This window comes from Cryptomeria japonica, chromosome 9 (genome assembly GCF_030272615.1).
Source record: "Cryptomeria japonica chromosome 9, Sugi_1.0, whole genome shotgun sequence".
In the NCBI taxonomy this organism is placed as follows: Eukaryota; Viridiplantae; Streptophyta; class Pinopsida; order Cupressales; family Cupressaceae; genus Cryptomeria; species Cryptomeria japonica.
In genome coordinates, this window is record NC_081413.1 from 378,485,322 (window position 1) to 378,508,070 (window position 22,749).

Sequence of the window (22,749 nt, forward strand, 5' to 3'; positions counted from 1 at the left end):
AACCTAAAAAAATATTAAATAAACAACATTATTAAATAAATAATAATAAAATTTATAATAAACATTATTAAATTGTTTATAAAAATATTAAACCTAAAAAAAATTAAAAATATATAATATAATATTACAAACTATTAATATAAAATCATAAATTTTTAAACATTATAAACATTATAAATAAATAAAACAAATAATAAACCTAAAAAAAATGGCAGCCTACCTGTGCAGGTCGCGGACTGGTCACGGACAGGTCGATTCTTGCAGGTGGCGTCGCGGACTGGTGGTGGCGTCGCCGACTGGTGGTGGCCGAGCAACTCCTGCGGCCGGGCAGACTGGGCTCCGTTGGCAACTCGCGTGGCAGCCGGGCAGAATGGGCTCCGTTGGCAACTCGCGTGGCAGTCGAGCAGACTGGGCTCTGTTGGCAACTCGCGTGGGTGTGACTGCAACTCCTGCGGCCGCCCTATTTATAAAATCCGCGACGAAACCCTAAAATGCAAGTCAAAAAAATTTAAAAACACTTTATCACAAACCCTAATTTTTTTTTCAAATTTAATCGATTTTTTACATAGTTTTTCAAGTTCACCGAATTTCGAACTTCAAGGTTCAAATTCGGTTGAACCTGGTGACTTAAGTAACATGTACTACCTTTCTAAACTTTTTATGAACATAATTCCTCACATGTTTGATATAGAGCTCATTGTAACATTATAAAATAGAACATCATATACAAATTTCACAATCAATGCAACAATATATCAATGAATATATATTTATTTACTAACAAGTACAAAGAATGCATCATAGTTGAAAAAATTGGACTCGGTAAAAACTCAGCAAGGCCCAAAAATGCGACTCAGCAAAAATTCAGCCAAAAAATTGACAACTTAGAAAATTGCTTAAATTTCATTACAAATACGTTTTTTTTTTGTTGCAAAATTCAATGAGGAGATGCATCCAATGGGTCAATACATGAGTACATAAAAGAAACAAGTCTAGTTATATTTGATCGATTTAAATGCAAATTGGGTACTGTTGATGTGTTTTTCATGCACATGCGAACACAGAATAAAATACCAAGGTATCTTATCCTCTCTTGAACAAAGTTTCCTTGAATGCTGAAGATTTCGCCTAAGGATCAATCGAGGCAACTCCAAGGTTCTAATGTAGGGTCTCTACGTGCGGATAAGCTTTTGTGGTGTGATGTGATTATGCTGGATTAACAAGGGGACTTACATTTGACTTCCCGAGCGTTTAATTTGCTGGAACTCAAGTCCTATCTACTGGCTGGAAGATAAAGAAATATCAAAAGATGAAAGGCTCAGAAAGTCTACTCTAAGACCTAGAATGCAAGAAGATGGATGAACAGTCGACTAGGTGGAGTCCTACTGGGTTGGGTCTTACCATCAGGCTGAACAATTCAACACCAACTCAGTGCGATCTTCTAAGGGATGCTTCGAATATGTTCAAATCATACACCATCAGACATTGATCACCATTCAAGATAATGCATGAACAACAGATGTGTAACGACTCGAGATTAAGCTCGTTCTATGCCAATTGACCATGCAAGGCGCACTTACAATCAGTAAGAGGCTAGTGGTTTGGACTAGGTGGATTCCACGCGAGTGCATTCAATAACTTCTTTCATTCAATCTAATTATCTATCATCTAAAATGAAGATTCAACAAGAGACCATGCATATTGCAAAGAAACGACACATTTCACCATAACTTCAATGAAAATGGAGTTTATTTACAATCAAGGCAACAATTTCTTGCCTTCTCTTCCTAATCTACTCTAATTGCTATGCTATTTGCTATTCTATCTGCTGACTATTCACTATTGACTATTCTCTAACTATTATTGGCTAACTCTTAACTATTAACCCTTTACAAATGAAGAGCCAGAGTCTTATATAGAGAGCTCTTTACATCTCAATGGCTCAAATTGATTTACAATCAATGGTCAGGATTACAAGATGAAAACCCTAATTAGGGTTTGTTACAACAAACTCCTTTAGCCAATGAAATAATTACATTTCATAGATGTGGACCAATAGATGTCAGGGGTAGGTACATCGAAGTTTGTGTTGCCACTGATAAGTCAGGTACATTGAATTTGGACATGCTGATGTGGACCTATCTGACTGGAGGAACAGTGACTGGGATGCCACCTTGTCTGGTACCTGCTCGTATCTCTTTTGATACAAAATTTGGTGATGCTGAGAAGCTAACTTTGATCAACTCTTCTGAAACTATCTGCTTCTTCAACGTACCCTTGCACTGACCTTGGTTGATCCTCCTCTATCCTTGATGTTCTTGATGGATGATGTGCCTCTCCTTGGCTCTCCTGTGCTTGATGAGGCTTCCTCACGGTCAAGCAATTTCTTCTTTTCTGCCATCTTGTGATTTCTTCATGTGATAGAATGAGGTCCTTGAGGATAGCTTGGTCCATTACGTGCAATTCCTTGAACACTTGAAGTCTTCCAATGCTTTAGAAGCACCTTGAGTCCTCCATGCCTTTGAAGTGCCCTTGATGATGATGGGACTGGACTAGGTCGCCCTTGTCCTGGCCTGATCCTCCTCCATCTGCAAAACAAACCAAAAGATGATTAAGTATACATGATATATTTGTCTTAACATGGCATTTCTTACCCTAAATCATCAACAAGAAGGCATTAGAATGAAATTCATTCAGGATCCTCTCCAGGGACAGGCCCTATAGGAATTTCGCTCTGGACCCTTTGGAAGGGTCAGGAGTGATTTTTGCTATTTTGTTCAATTTACCTCACATTTTCATCATTTCACAATCTTGAACTTAACCCTTCAATCCTCTTGCCATCATGATCTCACAACTAGCCCTTTGCCCAACTAAAACAAGGTGAAAATAGAGATTTCAAAGGATTTTGCTCTGGACCCTTTGGAAGGGTCAGGAGTGATTTTCATGATTAGGTCTAAATTCCATCATTTCCTTACTCCAAATTGCTTCTCAAGGCAAGTATATACTAGTCTTCTCTCCACCAATGCCTAGGAATCCATATCTTGATCTCAAACATGAGCAAATTAGAGGCTTTTGAGAATTTCGCTCTGGACCCTTTGGAAGGGTCAGGAGCGAAATTCATACTTTGGTTATTTTCCCTCACTTAGCTCCATTCTTCATCCTTTAAGTCATTAAGAACAAGTCTTTGGGCTTCAAAATTGTTTGTGAATGAGCTAGCTTGCAGGTTGGGGCAAGGCAGAGAGCATCATGAAGAAATTCGCTCTGGAACCCTTGGAAGGGTCAGGAGCAAAATTCTTGCTTTAGGTTGAATTCCTCCTTCTTCTTACTTCGTTTTACCTTGACTCTCACCTTTCGATCTCTCTCTCATGAAGGCAACACTTGTTTGACCCTCAAGAAGGCCTAAAAGGAGAAATTCGCTCTAGACCTTGGCCAAGGATAGGACCTATAAGGAATTTCGCTCTGGACCCTTTGGAAGGGTCAGGAGCGAAATTCACACTTTAGCTCAAAATCTTCACATTTTGTGATCACAACTCAGTCAAATGGATGCCTAGGGATACCTTTAAGTTCAATCAACCCCCATCAACATCAGGCTTGACACAAAATTGGGAGAAAAAGGAGGTTTTGAGAATTTCGCTCTGGACCCTTTGGAAGGGTCAGGAGCGAAATTCAAGTTTCAGGCTTGATCTTATCATTTCCTTTACTCCAATCCACCTTGCAAGGCACATACATACCAATCTTCCCTCTACCACGCCATAGGAACTAAGGTTTTGACCTCAAACATGGAGAAAATAGGTGTTTTTAGGAATTTCGCTCTGGACCCTTTGGAAGGGTCAGGAGCGAAATTTGTGCTTTAGCTAAAATCCTTCATCTCCTTCACTTTCAATCACTTCAAAAGGCAAGAATATATCAATCCACTCCCAACTATGTCTAAGGAACAAAGATTTTGGTCTAAACAAAGAAGAAAATAGGGGTTATAAGAAATTTTGCTCTGGACCTTTTGGAAGGGTCAGGAGCAAAATTTGCCTTTGAGCACATATCACACCTCCTTTCTCCTTTCCTTGCCTTGGATATAACTTCTCAAGCCTTCTCCTATCATCACCAAGTCGACTTGCTCTCAAAGTGGCATTTGCTTCAAGGTTTTAGTGAGGAAATAAGGTCATTCAAGAATTTCGCTCTGGACCCTTTGGAAGGGTCGGGAGTGAAAATTGACATGTTAGTCTCTCCGTCAGGATTCATATATGGAATATAACATTTAAGTATAAGTGAAATTTAAGTTATATTCCATATATATTGTCAGGATGTTTGAGAGTGGTTTCGGACCTCCAGGAGTTATAATGCAAAATCTAATTTTTGGAGGATTCTTCAATTTTCCAGACTTAGTCAAATTTCAGGATCAGGATGACATTCCAGACTTAGCCAAATTTCAGGACATTTGAGGATCAGGATGACATTCCAGACTCCTTAAGGCGAATTCGCTCTGTCCTTGATGTAAGGGATGGGACTTAGGAGGACATTATGCATTCAACCAAGGTTTGATTTAGCAACTTGAAGTGCGACCGGATAGTACACAAAAAACACCCTAGGAATGATCTAAATAACCCCTAATCACTCAATTGACCTGACCTCTTGAGGAGATCCACCTAACTCAATCCCTTCAATGCAAAGGCTAAGACACTAAAACAACTAACAACAAAACCAAAAGGGCTAACCCCAGAAAGCAAAAAGTGGGGGTCCCCATTTGCAATGGGGCGATGTGTGAATACGTCACAACAGGTACAAAATGGCATCCTCGTGTAGAATGTTGATGGCTGATAGTCTAAAACAAAATGAAAATAGCAAATTGTTTTTGTAAAACTAAAAGCAATTACTACATCAAAACATTTTACATCCTCTTCCCAACTCTAATGAAAACTAGGGGAGATGTATAACTAGAGGGTCTAGTCCTAGGAGTCCGTTGTGGCTCCTCCACCTCACCAAAACGAGGTTGAGGGTAGCACCCCTCATGGGGGTTTGAGGGTGAGAGAGAGAGAGAGAGAGAGGTAGAGAGATAGGTCTAGATCTTGGGGGAGAGGGGAGAGAGTGAGATAGAGAGTGGTAGATAGAAAGAATAGAGGAAGACTGATTGGGACAGAGATAAGTCTAGAATTCAAGGAAATAAAGTGAATGAGATAGATAGAGTGAGAGAATATTGATAGGAGCCTATCGATTAGCGAAATTTGACTGTCTTAAAATTTATAAGATCTTCTAAAACCTAGAATTTGCATTATAACTTCTAGAGATCTAAAAACACTCTCAAACATCCTGCCAATATATACATGCAATATAACTTAAAGTATAAGAAAGGAAAAAGACATTGAAATGTGACTTCACTTGAATGTTATATTTCATGTATATATTCTGATGAAGAGAATGAGACTGACAGAGAAAATAAAATAAAATTGATGCATCTGGGCCTCTTTTTATGGAGCTGAGATTTTTCCAGAAACTCCTCGAGTAGGAAAACTCGTGAGTTGGTCAAGACTTGGCAATTTTTCAGCAAGTATTTCATCAATGGAATGTACACTCCTGACCTTATAATAACAACTTGGATGCATAGAGCTGAAAGATTAATGAATGGAGTGACCAACTGGATTTTTACTGGCATGTTGTAGGTGACCAAGTGTAGTTAAGTACCTAATTTCTTAGTCTAATAGCTCCTCCAAGTTGTTGCAGTCATCTATAAAATTGATTGACAAGTATAGTCAATAGCTTCAGAAGTTTGATTAAATATTCTTTCTTTTCCAAGATCTGACATCAACTTCATCACAATCCAAAAGGGATTAGGAGTCTTAATTTGGAATACCCAATGACCTTACAAGCATAGCATCAAAAATTCTTTATTTTGAACTCCATATCCCTTCAAAAGTTTTCCTTTTTTGGCTGTAGTGACTGCTGGTTAACAGTCCTAAATCACGCAAGACTCTTCAAAATGCAAATTCTAACACTACTCCTTAAAAAGGCTGTGATACATTTTTTAACCTTTATTAAATGTCTTACAGCTAGTGACCAGGAAAGTTAGTCTCCTAACAGCATGTTAGCACTCTTATCAAAATCACTTTTCCTTCCTCTTATGTCGGCGTTTTGCTGTCCAAACTGCCTGCTAGCTTGGAACTTTATTTGTCTTCACTAAAATCCAAAGCCATACTCCTCAAGATACACGTCTTTAATAGAGTGCTACTATTTTTATAGTGTTCACTGATTCTCAAAAAAAGACCGGTCAGAGGTAATTTAGAGTCCTATCAGCTTTATGACTCCTCCCGAAACCCAACACCAGCCTACTATTCCTTCCCACATGTTCTTTAAGAGTCCACAATTTCACAAGGGACTGCCACGATATCTTTTAAAAATTTATTCCAGCACTTCAATACTTACACGCCACCCTTTTATACATTTGACTCATTAAAAGCAACGATTGTAAGTTTAATCTTTTTCCTTCTTTTTTTTGTTTCTGTCCACTAACCAAATTTGGATGGCTGATACTTGTTGTGATAGAATTTGCCACTTAATGTATTACCATGTTCCAAATGCTAGGCCCTACCTTTATAAATTCCTCTCTAGATTGATCAAGATTCCTGGAATCTATTTATGAATCTCACAGTCGGGAATATTAAAAATCAAACATCTGGAAATCAAAATGCAAACCTAGTATTCTCAACACAAATCTCTGTAAACTCATAACCAATCACTACAGAATCAAATGGCATAAACGTTTAGCTCAATGGTGAACTCTATATGAATTCACTCAATCAACTAGGTGGATTTTTGTCCACAAAACTTATAGCCAATAGGGATTTTGTCCTTCGGCTGAGCAATGAACTTGGTTCAATCTCCAATATAACAAGGGTTTGATAAAAAATTTAGAATCGTCTCCTTTCTTCTCCTCAACCTTCTTTTATAACCTTCCCGAGAACTTACAAAAAATACAAGTTAAAATCACTTTATAATTTAATTAAACCTCATTGCTCTGAAAAGTGATTTATTTTGTTATTTAATGTCTCCAACACTTCAATCACTTTATTACTTTGGTGCAAATATTAAAATCATATCAACCACCTTATGGAAAACTCGCCAAGATACTAGAAACTGAAAATCAATCATGCTAGAAAATAACTAATGCTAAAAGATGATGATCGGTGCCATGTAATGTGCTGACTATAAATAGCAGTGTTCTCCAAGGTGTGAGCAGAAAAATTCCAAAAAAATCCCAGAAAGACTAGTGCCTGAAACAAGCACTCACTATAAATAGAGATAGTACAAAATAGTATTGTAGCGGCACTGTAGTGATGGTACTGTTGCAAACTGGAAAATAAAAAAGAGCTGCAATCATCTTTGCACAACTACAATTCCTAAGTGAAACCGCCTCAAGGAAAGAGAGGGTTTTCATCATTTGCTCTTTCTTGGAAACCAAGAGCGTTTTTGTCATCCAAATCTCTGCACTCCAAATGTTTTCTTCCTTAGGAGAAATTGATGAATACGAGTGCTCAAGCTACTAGATAGAAAGCGGGTTTTGATTTCACAAATTGGATGATCTACTTTGATTGATTGCCTCTGTTCATTTTTGCACCTTTTATTTTCCCCTCCAAAAGTTTCCCCAAAAAGTGCCCACTAAAAATATATAATAAAGTATTACATAAGACCTTACTATGTCCCATTTGGACGGCCAACCTTATTCAACTAAAAATAATATTTAAGTTATTCTTTTACAATGTTTTAAAACACTATTACTAGGACTAAAAGCATCATTATTAAATTACTTCCCTAACTTTATCCCTTAACCTATGAGAAATGATGAAATTGGCTCAGATCTCCCAAATATTTTATTTCTAATAAGGGGACATGAAAATAATGATCATGTCCTAGGATTAATTTGTTCTAGTGTTGAAAACACATTGTGAACCATCACACACATTGAATGCCGTCACATCATATGGACCAAAATATGGAAGACTTATGCAGATTCTCATGATCTTTTACTCTTAGATGATCTTGATATGGACTGTCTTGCACCCCTTGATGATTTCACAATCCTTATATGACAATGACACAAATGAGGAGCTTACTTATTAGGAAGATCTTCAAGGTTGTGATGACAAAGAAACTTTTCCCAATGCCCCTTCTCCGCCTACAGATATTTTTGTTGATTCTTTGGCTTCCATTACAAATTCAGAGGCTTCACATCCTTTATCTATGAGTCACCATTTTGAGGCTAAGGACTCTTCACATTCAGCACCAACCTATCTTAGCTTTGAGGAGAATAATCTTCTCTTTGATGACAGCTCTTATCAAGTGCATCTCTTTTTTCTAAATGTTATGAGGGTGCATTCAAACCTTCATGTTCTTTCTCCACCTCATCATTTTTTGTGCTGATTCATTCTACAGTAATTGATTCCTATGATTCACTTCTGTCATTCATGTTGACAGATATTATAAGAGTACCTAGTTCGCTTCAGTTTGAATCTCACACTTCCATTGAGAGCCATTCCTACATTGCCATTGTTCTTGAATCTTGCTTGGTACCTGATCCCATTGACTGATTCTAGTCACAATTCAACATATGCTTTGAGACACATGAGCAGCTTCTAGAGATATTCATCCTAATTCCTTCGTTAACAATTTTAGTTAGGATATAAGGAATATTTATCCTCACCTAGGTAGCTAATAATGGCATGCATACAAATTGAATTGAGGTAAACAAGTGCCAACATTGCCTCATCAATCTTAGATTGACAGTCAGGGGCATGTTGCATAGTGCGTAAAAACACCATCAATTTACGCACTATGCAACAGGGCCACATCTATTCAATTGAGCTCATCTGAGTCAGAGTGAGTTAACTAGTCAACTAATTGGCAGTTCACTGATGACCTATGGACATGTCATCCCTTTAATTCATGCATCCAAGAGACCTATTTATATGTACTTCGTCCACCCATTTGATGGTTGGCTTTGATTATTGACTTCCCCAATTTTCGAAATAGAAAATATTATTAGCATATTGCAACCCTCATTGTTTCCATGCTTGCAACTATTGTTACTTTCTTCATTAGCATGTACCCAAGCTCATGAGGTTGGATTCCCATTGAATCTTACTAGTAAAAACCACTAAAAAGGGTTGAAAAGCTTAAATGATCAGTTAAAGGGTTCAATGGATCAAGCAAAACCATACAAGGAATATGTTGAGTTATAGTATGCGTTTGTTGTACTAGTGAACACAAGATCTCAACATAGTTATAGGATTTTGTGTTGCCTTTATGATCTGATCTGTTCGAGAAACATATTGACCATGCCATGTTTGTTTTGTATATTTACTTACGTTGTAAATGAAAAGTATAATGGGTCCAATGATACAAAAAAAAATTGAATTTAGTCTATGGTTGCAACTTTCAGAAAGCAATCTGACCATTTTGTATTATTATGTTCTAATCTCAACATGGAAGTTATTTTTATTGAACAATAAAATTTGAGTATAGTTCCATGGCTATTGTTTACCACTGGTGTTTTTATAAGTGTACACAATGATTACCTAGACCAGTTTTAAAATGTAAACCCTCTTGAGTAGGGATTCATTGGAAGATAAAGGCAGATATTGGATGCAAATGGGAAACCTCTAAAAAAAACAGTGAGAGAACACAAAAAGCAGTTAATGCAGAAACAGCCAGCACAATCAAGACAATACCAACAGCTGAATTGAAGAGATAAACGACCTTCAAGACATTTCTAAACAGAACTGAGACTACACATCAAGCAAGCTCAACAATGCTATCTAGGCTCTTTAATTTAGTTCTTGCATATACACACCAGCTCCATTTCCTATCTGACTTTAAAGACCCAGCATGGAAAAGCCATGAATTTAAGATGGTAATGACTTAAAGCATAGTTGTTAAGTTACCATTGCATCATCAATAAATAGATTTCAAAGGAAGTGACAATGACACTTATTATAGGTTTCTATAAGGCTTCAAATCATATTTATATCAGTAATGCAGCAATAGAAATATATTTAGTATTTACATACCCAAACCAACCGCGTGGTTGAAAATATAGCTCAACTTTGTCTCCTGTAGTCTGATTTGTCATTTGCATCTCACCAGAAGAATCAACCCAAGTCTGTCCAAAAATCAGATTATGGCATTTCATTGGAGGTGGCACCAAATCAAGTATCTCTCCAGATTTTTTTAACATCACACGTGTCCTGAAAAAGTAAACAATTAGACACAAATCAGCTTTAGTTCCAGTACCAAGAAGAACACATGATGTCTGTAGTTACCAATATAATAATTTCAGTCTCAGACAATCAACAATGTTGAAATCCTCCCTTCAACAGACTCATGGATGTACTATAGTCATCTGTTAAGACCATATAGAAATCATCATTGCATTTGAAACTGATTAACATCATAGTTATGACTAAAAAGCTAATATTGCTTCATTGCTTCATTGAGACATGCTAGTGTTGGATAGACATCATAAATGAGTGATGAGTGTCATTGTACCAGGACAAGCCACAACTCTCATCTCCCATGTTAAACAATACAAGCCCTCCATTCAATTTAACTAAAGCCTAAGTGAAACACATATACCCTCTCTCTTCAATGTCTATGCCTTCAATATATAATTTAAAGTTAAACCCAGGCTCTAAGGTGCAAAACATCCACCCACATATGAGCATAATTTAAAGTTAAACCCAGGCTCTAAGGTGCAAACCATCCACCCACATATGAGCATACATTAAATGGAGTTTCTATTGATGCAAATCATCTACACACATATAAGCATACATTCATAGCTTGTATGGATGCACACCATCCACCCACATATAAGCATACATTAAATGCAGTCTATGGATGCAAACCACCCACCTATGCATGACCATACTACAAATGCAGCTATGATGAATGCCTATAGTAATTCAGTTTCTCAAAACACAACAAATTATGCCTTCATATGTCAACTCCACAGGCTACAAGTATGAGATCAAAGAAGATGAAGAAACAAATATTCAATAATTTTACCGTCCAAGTGGGTACACATCAACAGAGTTTCCACGAAATTTGGTTTTTACTTTTGAAGTGATAGTGTAAGTAAAATGCTTGTTTTCTGCAAATGCTGAGCTCATTGGAGGATGATGGCAAACCTGCCAACAAAAACCATTAAAAAGAACAAATTAAATAAATATGCTCAGCAGCAATGACATGAACGAACAGGATACTCAAGGCAAAGCCAGAAAAAGACTTGTCTAAACTACAGGAAAGTTCTAACTTCTTTCCATCAATAAAAAAGCTCCCAGAACAAACAAATCCAGTCACCTGCTCTGCAATAAATTTAATCCCTCCATGATTGACCATTTCATAGGTCTCTCCAAGAATTGGATTGAAAGGCTTCCAAGCTCTCTGGTATGCATAATAGACAGAAATTGCCCATGATGCTGACAAAATGATACATCTAAAATGCATAAGGCTTGTGAAGGGTACTTTCAAAACAAGATATTTAGACAGAATAAATTTAAAAACTATATCAAAAAAGACCAAAAATGTGATTAAACTCACATGCATAAACCATCTTCAGATAGGGATCCTCACACTCATCTGCCAGGTCGAGCAAATAAGAGTACTCCATTAACTGCAACGTGAAGAGTTAAAGCAAATTAAGATAATCACCATTCTTGATAAATTTACAACTTTACAGCCAGACTTCAGATGTATTATACCTCAGCCATCTTCTGAAGTGCTGTCATAGGCTCAAAAATCATGAGTGGGAGGGTAACTAAGGATGTGATATCTGATCCAATATATTTTTGCATCATTCTCCAGAAACTATCCCGATCCTGAGAAGAACTCATTTAAACAGGTTAGACTCTGATCACAATATCAATAAAATTATAATAGTGCACTTTTAATGATGGCTGGTTTTGGTCATAAAATTCTTGCAACCATACAACACCATACTTCAACTTCCAAACCAGAGCCCATGCATCTGAGGAAGGATAAAATTTCCTGCTAGATAATTTGCATTGTATTCTTCCCAAGGAGCACTAGGACACAAATCAATTTAGTATGCAAACAACAAATAGTGGCATTAATAGTTATGCTTGAGCTCCTCTCCTCTAATGCATCTATTTGGTAGAGCGTATATAGGCTTCTGAATACCAGCTTCCAAATTTAATTACTGAAAACGTATCTTTAAGTACACATGCCAGGTCTAAGGTCCTCAAGTTTAATGTCTCTTGTATGTTGTAGGATGTTTTCAGGACCTTTTCAGCAAATAGATTATCTATTTGGGTACATGCATGGCAGTATTTTAGGGTGTCTAAAATCATGACTGAGCTACCTCATACCTTGTCTTGAATGTGTAATCATTATTATGTCCTTGCATTGATGTTTGAGGTTAAGGGCCATGCTTGACTATTGTGATGTCTTCTTGAGACTTGTATATGTTGATTAAGAATCATCTATATGAGGTGTTTGAGAGGCTAACCATGATTGATGCATTGATCTATGCTGTAATTATGATTATTAATAGAGGATATGTTGTTATCATGCTTTGTGATATTCGTAACTTATTGTGATTGCATTCCACGTCAAAATGATTGTATTAGACATATGAGATTATCGTGCAATTGAGCATTTTTTATCTTTTCAGTTTCACTATTTCTATTATAAGTCTGTGATGTCAGTTACTTTCATTTGATGATTTAGTATTGTCAATGTTAATTGGTGATGAATATATGTGATTTGATCGTCCTATTTATGTATGGTTTTGATTATACATTTGAGTAGAGAATTAGTATTGCAGTGTGATTATTATGTGGTGAGATTCTATTAGATATATTTATCTTGTATAGGTATATTTGAGCTCATTGGCACTATACTACGCTATGGCTATTGTGCCAGACAAGCTTGATGTGCACCCAAGTGCACGAGATTACAAGTATAAACCAATAATGGAGAGGTAACATGGATTTTTTTGAATGTATTCATCTTGTTCCATGATACGGTAATTATTAGATTAACATAGCTTTGTCATAGTAATAATATATACAGTGGATTTATGTTGTTGAAGGAAAGCATTAGTGAATACATTTAAGTTGTTGAATGAAGAATAAATGCATATGATGCTGGCAATAAGAGAGCAGCAATTATTTATCAGGAGGGAGTAGCAATTAAACATTATCTGTATCTACAAAAGCATGAGGAAGTCCTTTGCTAAAGGAAAAGGGCATGCTGCAGGAGGAGATGTCGTCTGTAGCTACTCACAAAGAGAAGGTTGTTAAATCAGCAAAAGAAGGGCATGGAAAAGAAGGTTGTTTCCAATTTTGGATATTTGATTTAATTTCAAAGTTTTATTATAAAGTCCTACAAATGTTATACATATTTAGGGCAAGAACTTCTGGTTTATGCTTTTAATTTTATAGCTTTATAATTTTTTTTAAAAACTCATAAAATTAATAAAAAAATTTATGCCTTTAATAAGCCTAGAAGAGAATAATTCCATAACTTTTGACTGGTAGCATATTTTTGTCTGAAATTTCGCTACATTGGCATAATGATATATAGACCCTTGTACATTTGCTTTGCTCCAGCATTACCACATCTCTAGTTTTAATTGTTATGGTAATTTACCTTAAAAGATATTACTAATTTAATATCTTTCAGACCATAATGAACTTTTTCATTATGTCTAGTGGAATCTAAAATATCTCTGTGAAGTGGTTTTGTTCCAGCTTGAATAAATATCCAGATTTAATAGCTTTTGCAAACCCAAAGTCTAGTGTAGTGTCCTATATGGTTGGAATCAAGACTTTGTATGCTTAACTCTCAAATGTTGATCGGAAAGAATCATAGTTTATGGAGTCATATAATACTCACCATTTGTAAGTATTCTGATCTTGAACAAATTGTGTTGAAAAAGGAAGAATGGCCTGCAAATAATCCAGAGCATTATTACACGAGGCATAAGGAATTTCCAATGCTTCCAAAACTGTCTATTGCTGACACATTACTGCAAGAAGTCAAAAATGCCATTGTAGCTTCAGCTGTAATGACTTCCCTTGATTTTTTTGCTTTTGATATAATTGGAGCAAGATATCCTATTGCTGAATGTTAGCTTCAGATTGCATGCATGCAACTTAAACCAAACTATGCAATTGCCTTTTGTTGAATTTGTTACAATACTAGGATCACAAGAAGATGACCATGCACAGTGATCATAGGGTGTGCTCGTTTAACCACAAGCAATTATTCTCATCATTGTTGCCCTCCCAACCATAAACGATATACTGTTATCGTCTCCCCCAAGCACAGAAATTATATCTCTGAGATATATATATCAAATCTGGATATGACTTTATAGTATTGCTTCACTTCTTGAAGCTATATGAACAAGTTAATTTGTCATACAAAAATACGATTTGTACGTAATAAGTTTGCTCTTCTAATGAATTCGCTGTGGCTGAAGAATGAAGTCAATCTGCTATGTAATACAATCAGCAGTAGACCAAACATGATCTGTAGATGATAATGCACAGGCTGAAGGTAAAGGCGGATCTGATTGCTCTTCTAATCGATCTGATTGTATGTCTTGTATAATTCAAACTGCCTTCAGTATGTTCAATCTGCTGTACACAGCGATCTGCCTTTATAATTATTATCAAGTCGATCTGGTCTTATAATATCAATCTGCCTTTCTTATTCAATAATCATGCTTCACACATTAACCTTGCCTTCTATTCACGTGGATGCAGAATACAAGATGTAATACACACTGTTTGTTATTCCTTCCACGACAGTCGCTATTCCTGAATATCGACCTGCTGATGTGTTTTTTTCTTACTTACCTTTGCTTCCATTGACAGCAAGGTATATGTATACAACAACGTTGGTCCACGAAGGAGTCACGACTCCTTGTGGAACCGACATGATTCCCCAAGGAGTCGTGACTCCTACATGGAGTCGCGTTGGTTTAACTAAAGAATGATTCCCGATAATATCATCGGGTTCTTAATAGATATAATCAGTTAAAAAAACTGAGAGTTATATGCCATTATTTGCAATGAACCAATAATGTTAATTAATGAATTAATATGATATGATTAATATTATGAATAACTAGTAACACAAGGCTGTTACAAATTATTCATAATATTAATTGTAATATTAATCATAACATTACCAATCAATACTTAAATGATTACATAAGTATATATCTTTATGTGATCAGAATAGTAAGGATAGATATACGGATAAATACAATACAAATGTCTAAGGCCGTAAGGCCAATTAGACATTTGGTTCATCCGACCGATGTGTTGTGACCTTTTTCACACATCGCCCCATTGCAAATGGGGACCCTCTTTTTTCCTGCTTTCTAGGGTTTTTGTTAGTGTCCCGTGGCCTTCCGCTTCAGTTTTGCCAAGACTTGCTCAGTTTTGAGCAGTTCGAGTCCTAGAGTATAAAAGTTAGTCTTTACAAACCAAGTAATACCAAAGTCCGGATACCATCAGAGTGCCTAGAAAGGCCAAAGGACGAAGATCGCAATTGATTTGGACAAATTTGAACAACTTTCTATTTTTAGAAAGTTTGCTTTTTTGCTTTTTCCTATTTTTTAGGAAGTTTCGTTTTTGGCATTTTTAGCCCAATCCCCAGTATGGCTATTTTTAGAAAGTTTTTCCTATTTTTTAGGGATGTCTTCTTTTTGCTTTTTCAGAGTGGGGACCTAGGGTTTGCATTGATACCACTGACCTGCTTTGATCGCGACCCAAAATTTCCAAGTTTTGACCTAAAAAGCTAGTTTCCTACATTTTAGGGGTCATGATGCTTCAAATGATTTGCCTGAGTAGGGATTTCAAATTTCAAGTTAATCTGGTTAAAATTGATTAAATTGTGAAATTTTGAAATTTTCCAAAAATTTTCCTAAGTCTGGCTAATGGATGATGTTGAGTGTTATGGTAGGTGACAGAAACTCTGCCCAAGATGTTAGCAATGGAGGCGCCTTCAAAAGTCCGCCATGCTTGAAGTTAAAGGATTCAAACTCCGCCTTATGATGGGGATGATCAAAAGTCCGCCATGTTGGAGGTCATTCAAAAGTCTGCCATGTTGGAGGTGCATCAAAAGTCCGCCTTGAAGAGGATGGGATGAAGGCCTTCCAAAGTCCACCATGCTTGGTGGAGAGGTCACAAAACTCCGCCCTATGTTGACAGCCAACACTTCAAACTCCGCCATGTGTTGAAAGGTGTCCAAAGTCCGCCTTGGTTGAGGTCACCTAGAAGTCCGCCCTTAAGGTGATGCCTTCAAACTCTGCCATATGTGGAGATGTCACAAAAGTCCGCCATGCCTTGAGAAGTGTCCAAATTCCGCCTTGGGAGTGGTTTCAAAACTCCATCCTATCATGATCAAGGAGAGAGATCCAAAGTCCACCCTAGGAGACCTTCCAAAAGTCCGCCCTTGGTGATAGCTTCAAACTCCGCCATGCTTAAGGAAGGGGCATCAAAGTTCGCCCAAGGAAGACACCTCCAAAAGTCCACCATGTGTTGAGGTCGCTCCAAAGTCCACCCTAGGAGATGCATCAAAAGTCCGCCTTGAGGAGGTCTTCTAAAACTCTGCCATGTCTTGAGAGAGCTCCAAAGCCCGCCCAAACTTGATAGTGAAGATGGTGAAGTCATAAAAGTCCGCCATGCATGGTGAGAAGGAGAAAGGCCGCCCATGAAGAGAGCCTCCAAAAGTCCGCCTAAGCATGAAGGAGAAAGGCCACCCATGAAGAGAGCCTCCAAAAGTCTGCCCAAGCATGAAGTTGAACATTTAAAACTCCGCCCTACTCTTGAAAGTCAAACAAAGTCAGCAAGAAGCTAAGTGATGTCATCAAATCTTCCTAAAATTCGAACTTCTAATCAATTTAGAAAGTTGAAAAAAAGAGCTTTTCAAAGATCAACAAGCTGGGAAATCAAAATGGAAACTCGAAATTGAAATTAGAAAGAAGATATTTGCAGATCAAGATGATTTTCAGACTGCGTCCCAAATTAGAAACTTTTTGGAAGATGCTAATTTATAAGCCTAGTTCGAATTTATGGACTAAATACAATTTAGAAACTTGCACAAGTAGAAGATTTTTGAACTAAAAGAGATGATAACACAACTCAAAATTGGATAAGAAACTTTCCCAAGATTTAAGTTGAATTTAGAAACACGAGTTGGATGGTTTTTACATGTTTCTAATTATGAAATCAACTTCATTACAAATGCATCCTTTGTTCCTTCATTCTTACACCAAGAAGTTCGAATTTCCTTAGCAAGCTAAGGAAAACATTAAGAAGTATATTTGCAGATTGAAGTTTATTTGGAGAAAATCTTGATATTGCTTGCAGTTGCGCAAGCTTCTTGTCCAAGAATTCGCAGATTTTGGAGTGGAATCAGCTAGTATAAGACAGAGTTATTAATTTTTCTGAGTTTTCTGAGAAACTTCTAGCCTTACTCCAATTCATTCGAAGGTGAAGTTGAATTTAAAATGCAGATTTGTTGCATTTTCTGAGTTTTCCAAAGTCGTTGAAAGTGATTTTAGTGGATCTATTCGAATTTTTTTAGTGAAGGAAAATCATTTTATTGGCTAAGTAAAAGGAGAGTTTTGACGTTATAACACTTGGTGTCGGATTGCAATCATAATTATCCTTAGGATTGAAGAGTTTAAATGTGAAAATCCATTTTTTGTGGCTAAGTATGAAAATAAAATAAAGTCTCCAAGCACTTAGCCATTCGCAGCCTCTATTTTCTTCAATTCGCGAACCAATTTCTAACTTAAGCTTCATTTTTACTTGCAGATTTTAAGTACGATGAAACTTCAAGTGGACAAAGATGCTCCTCCCGAGTCAAGGATGACTTCGAAATGGAAGAACATTAGTGACACTAACCTCAGGCACATCAATTTGAGGGAGTTCAAGAAACGGATGTTTGGTTTGGACAACCTCGTGCCTACCATGACAGCGCGAAAGATGATGAAGAGTGGCATCGTACATGCTGCTGGTTTTCTCCCTACCATGCAATGCACCGAGTTAGTAGCTGAATGTGCTAGGCATTACAACCCTACCAGTAGGGATATTGTCGCGCCAGATGGGAGAGTATTGGCAAATATCAGTGATGAGGCCATCAGGGAAGCCTTCAGAATTCCAAAGTATCATAACGTTGTGTACGTGACCAAGGATGAAGCCGATCGCATGTATCAGGACCACTTGGAGGAGTATGACGCCATCGTCAATCATTCCTGGCTAGACAAGCCAAGGAAAGGTGCCTCCAAACTACAGAGGAAGAGCTTGGTGAGAGCATACTTCAAGGAAGATATTGGAGATATGATCGTTTTGCTGAACAGGATAATGGGGAATCCTCAAGGTGCTCCATTCAAGCCCTAGATGTATTATTTTATAAATGAAATAATGAATGGAGTGAAGATGATAGACTGGGCTTGAATGATAAGTGACAACTTGGATAGCCAGCTGAAGAATTTGGAAGCGAATAGGACCTTCTTCATGAGCTTGTACCTATTCTATTCCCTAGCTAGAACCTACAGATACAGAGGCCTCACCTGTAGAGGGGAGGTGGGAAACCAAGGAAATCAGTTTCCAGTTTATGACTGTTATCCCCAACTTCACATGGAAGAAAAGTTCCATTTCAAGAGGGTGAATGACACATTTCTCATGCACATCACACGAACGTTGCAAGGTGGACTACATCAGAGACTCTCTCAAGAGTCTATGGACTTCATCGGTAGATTCGGATATTGGTATATCAAATACCCGAAGTTCACTTACATTAGAATTCAAGGGTTTACCGGATCTCCCTATAAGCTTCCAGCTTACCCTACCAACCGAGTTGTGCTACTCGAGGTTGTGAGGCAATTGGAGGGATATATGGCAATTCAAAGAGATAAGCAGAAGAAGGCAGGAACCTCCTCTCTCACGATTGGGAATGGACTGGAAACATGTCCGTCATCACAAGCCGCTGCCACTGCTGAGAAGGAGTTGGCTTGATACCCCTTTTATCAGTACAAGGCGAGGACGAATTTTGATCCGTTCCACAAAATAAAAAGGATCGAAGGGATGACATTTGAGCACAGAGCTGATTTAGAAGATTATTGGGCTAATGCAGCCGATAGTTTCGAGATCAGAAAAAGATTTTGGTCAAGGATTCCCTTGACCATGGTAAGAGCAACGGAGGTGTTTAGAGTTGCTGACCAAGTAGAAGACAGCCTTGAGCTTCAGCAGCCAGGTTTTGAAAAGATGAAGAATGAAACACTAGCCTTGATAGATTGGTCAGAGGGAGAAAAATCAGATCTGGCAAATCTCATGAGGTCGGTGGTCGAATATTCTAAATGGTGGACCTTTGAAAGGACGAAACCATTGAAGTCTAAAGGTATGGCCCTGACCTACGACTTGATGGGAGTAAATGACTCTCTGTCCTCCAACCCTTGCATCTCTGTAGGCAATGCTCGGAATCCAGAGAGTGTTGGGTCCCGGAAGAGGAAGGAGTTAGTTGGAAGCTCTGGAAAGGCCATAGGAAAGAAGGTTGTAGGGGAGAGACGAGAGTCCAGTGAAGGTAATTCCATCCTGAGTGCCACATCTATTGTGCCTGATCAGAATGCAGTAGAGGAGTAGGAGATGGACATATATATGGTAAATAATGAAGTGAGAGTGCCTTCTCCTTCAATTGAGGAAATAATGAAAGCAGTTGTCCAAAGTCCGGACAAAGAGCGAATTTTAAATGCAGCTACAGAAGTTGAAACGCCTGCATCTCCAGTAGTCTTCTTGGATGGTATAGCTACTAGACCAGGAGGGACAGATGATGGGTTTGATCAGAATACCGTAGAGCAGTTGACCATTCCTGATTGGCTGAGGGAAAGGATAAGGGCTAAGGTCCCTAAGGAAGCCCATTCTGAAGAGAACACAGCAACATTTCTGGAGAAGGTGAATGAGCCAGTCATAGCCAAACCACCCAAGCCAGCCAGAAAGTTCTCTTTGATTCAGAGGGATAGTGCAGGATTCAAGACTATTTAGATAGCTATGCCAAAGGAAGGAAAACTCAGGACAATATTGCCCCGGAGGATTATAAGATCACCACTATAGAGTTGGGTAAGCCCACCCAGGACCAAGAAGTTCAGTACTTTGACGACTCTTGTAACGCCCTCAAGGCGAGTTTAGCTCAGGAGAGAGAGAAGAGAAAGAAGGTTGAGGAAGAAAACCAGCAATGGAGGAAGTATGTTCTCCATCTTACCAGGCCACTCAACCATGAGATAAGGGTCACCCCTCCACAGCCTCTTCAACAAGAGATAATGAAAGATTACGAGGATATGAAGGGCACATTCACACAGGCCAAGGAGTGGATTTCAGATGCTTCAGCACGTGCTGATATACTTGTGGAAAATTTAGTCTCAGCACATGAGTCGGCTTCTTTGTTGGTCAGCCGTATCCAGGACCTAGCTGCAAATTGTGAAGATGTGGAGGAAATTCAAGATGAAATACTTCCACATCTTAAGGTTATCCGAGGCATGTCGAAGAGAAGTTTGGTGGATGCAGGTGCCATACAGGTTGGGGATAGGTATGACTTTAACACCTGGTATTATGTTTTGGTCACCCGGACTGAAGTTTTGAAGAAATACGAGACTAAGTGCTTTGAGACAGAGGAGAGTGTCAAGGAAATTTTGAGCAAGGTGTTTCGTGTAGCGTCAGAGATTTGGAAGAAAGAGAGTATAAGGGAGAAACACTTGCAGGTAGAGAACCTGAGAGCCAGGATTTAGTCAAGCTTCTTCAAAGACTCGAGGATGATTGACAAGGGCCAGCTTTCAAGGATTGCAAATTTTCTTTTCATCGATGAGAACTTTCTTGCCCAAGCAGTTGAGTGGGAAAGCATCCTCACCACATGTACTGATGATGTGGACATCATCGACTTCCAGATTAGCAGCTTGCCAAGTGTCACTATGGAGGAGGTCAGACTTATCGTGTCCAGGTACATCGAATCTGCGAAAGGGGAAACTAGACGCTCACTTTAGTAAGAATAGCAATTGTGCCACATGTCACTTTCTCATTCTTTCAAACTAATATGGTTTTGGGAAACCCTAATTAGGGTTTGTAGCTTTCAATCTGGGCCCTTGATCACTATTTGATCTCGGTCGTTCATTTATTTCTGAAAACTGTATAAGGCTACCTCCTCTCATTTGGAGAGTGTGAAGTTTTTGACATATTGTTGCATGGTCATTTTCGAATAATATATTGCATGTGCACTTTCTCTTAAGGCTTTGTAATCCCTATTGTTTGAATGATTAGCATGGTTTCAATTTCCTCAACACTTAGTTAAAGTTAATTTAGATTTGCTTTCATGTTATTAGAGTTGAATGAAGGATTTGATAAGTGTTAATTGACGGTGTATCTCTGCTCATACTTTTGGTGAATGGATGATTTCCATCTCATTGTGCAAAGTTAGTTTGAGCCCATCCAATGTGCATCCCAACATCTCGATCATAAGCACAACCCATTGAAGATTGCACCGGCTTTGTGTAGTTGTCCTTAGTGTGGCGAAGCAAAGTTTGGTTTCTCGAGAGGACCCAATTGATACCGTCTCCAAAGTTCGTAGGATTAGATTAGCTTTCTCAAAACCCTATCTCTTTTCTCCTTTTTGAAAGTCTAAATCTCGAAAATCTAAAAAAAAGAGAGCCTAAAATTGCTAAATCCATCTAAGTCCAACAGCTTCAAAGGCAATTGTTAACATAAGTCCCCCTTGAGATTTTCATCATACACTACCCAAGAAGCTATTTCACTAAAGTCGCTTGTTCGCACATATAGACCTTGGAACCAATAGTGATTTTTCAAGAGAGGATAGAATGCCTTCGGGTATCCTATTCTAATGTTTGGTAGATGATAAAACAAACACCAACACGATGCTACATATTTCAACACCTTTAAAGCTAAACAAACTAATTGAGTGGGGAATGTCCGCACCAACTCAATTCAGTTAATAACATAAATTAGAAAATAAGCATGCAACTACCTAAATGAGTGGGGGTTTGTCACCAACGCCACTATGATGAATGCTTATGATATGCAACAAACATGAAATTACAATGCAGCAACCCAACTAGAAACATTCAGATGATGAAAATCGATTACAATCATATATCTAACATACCCAGTTACTGGTAAATGAAAATAACATACATGCAACAGCAATCCCAGAAAATGAGGGTTTCCAAACCCTAGCCGCCTACACCAAGAAGAACTCCAAAATGGATGGCTGGAAGTATGAATGAGTAATGGCACCACAAACCAGTTATAAACTTCTGCAAACTACTTGAAGATGTACAACCAACCTTAGAGGGAACAACCAGCAATGATCAGACCCACAAATATGCAATCAACTCTACAAACTCCTCAATCAACCCTCACAAATGGTCTCTAACATTTTGATGTCCACTATTACCTAAAGCAATAGCTGATTCGTTATGTTGGAATCTATCCTCTTCTTTGCCAAATGCAACTTCTCTAGCTGACTTATCTTCGAAAAAATCTTCATTAGTAGATGCACATGGAAAGTCAACTTCATGCTTAGAATCAGCTCCCTCATTCAAATGACCTTTTTGAAGCAAACTTGTATTGAGCTCAAGTATCTTCTTGAAATGATGGCAAGAGAGACTTGGAAGTAGATGGGATGTCTTCCAATAGCCTTTCACCCATACGTTGATGA

The 22,749-nt window shown here is 38.0% G+C and overlaps 1 protein-coding gene across 2 annotated transcripts in view; it reads right to left on the reverse strand.

Annotated features, from left to right (window-relative positions):
• LOC131072636 (oxysterol-binding protein-related protein 3A) overlaps nucleotides 1-22,749 on the reverse strand; it is a 141,201-nt gene that overhangs the window by 60,357 nt on the left and 58,095 nt on the right. For both annotated transcript variants that reach the window (XM_058008874.2, XM_058008878.2), the window contains exons 3-7: nucleotides 11,745-11,861; nucleotides 11,584-11,656; nucleotides 11,344-11,462; nucleotides 11,050-11,171; nucleotides 10,053-10,229 (exon numbers count right to left, since the gene is read on the reverse strand). In XM_058008874.2, coding sequence (XP_057864857.1) covers nucleotides 10,053-10,229; nucleotides 11,050-11,171; nucleotides 11,344-11,462; nucleotides 11,584-11,656; nucleotides 11,745-11,861 — 608 coding nt within the window. The remainder of the gene's footprint in view (nucleotides 1-10,052; nucleotides 10,230-11,049; nucleotides 11,172-11,343; nucleotides 11,463-11,583; nucleotides 11,657-11,744; nucleotides 11,862-22,749) is intronic.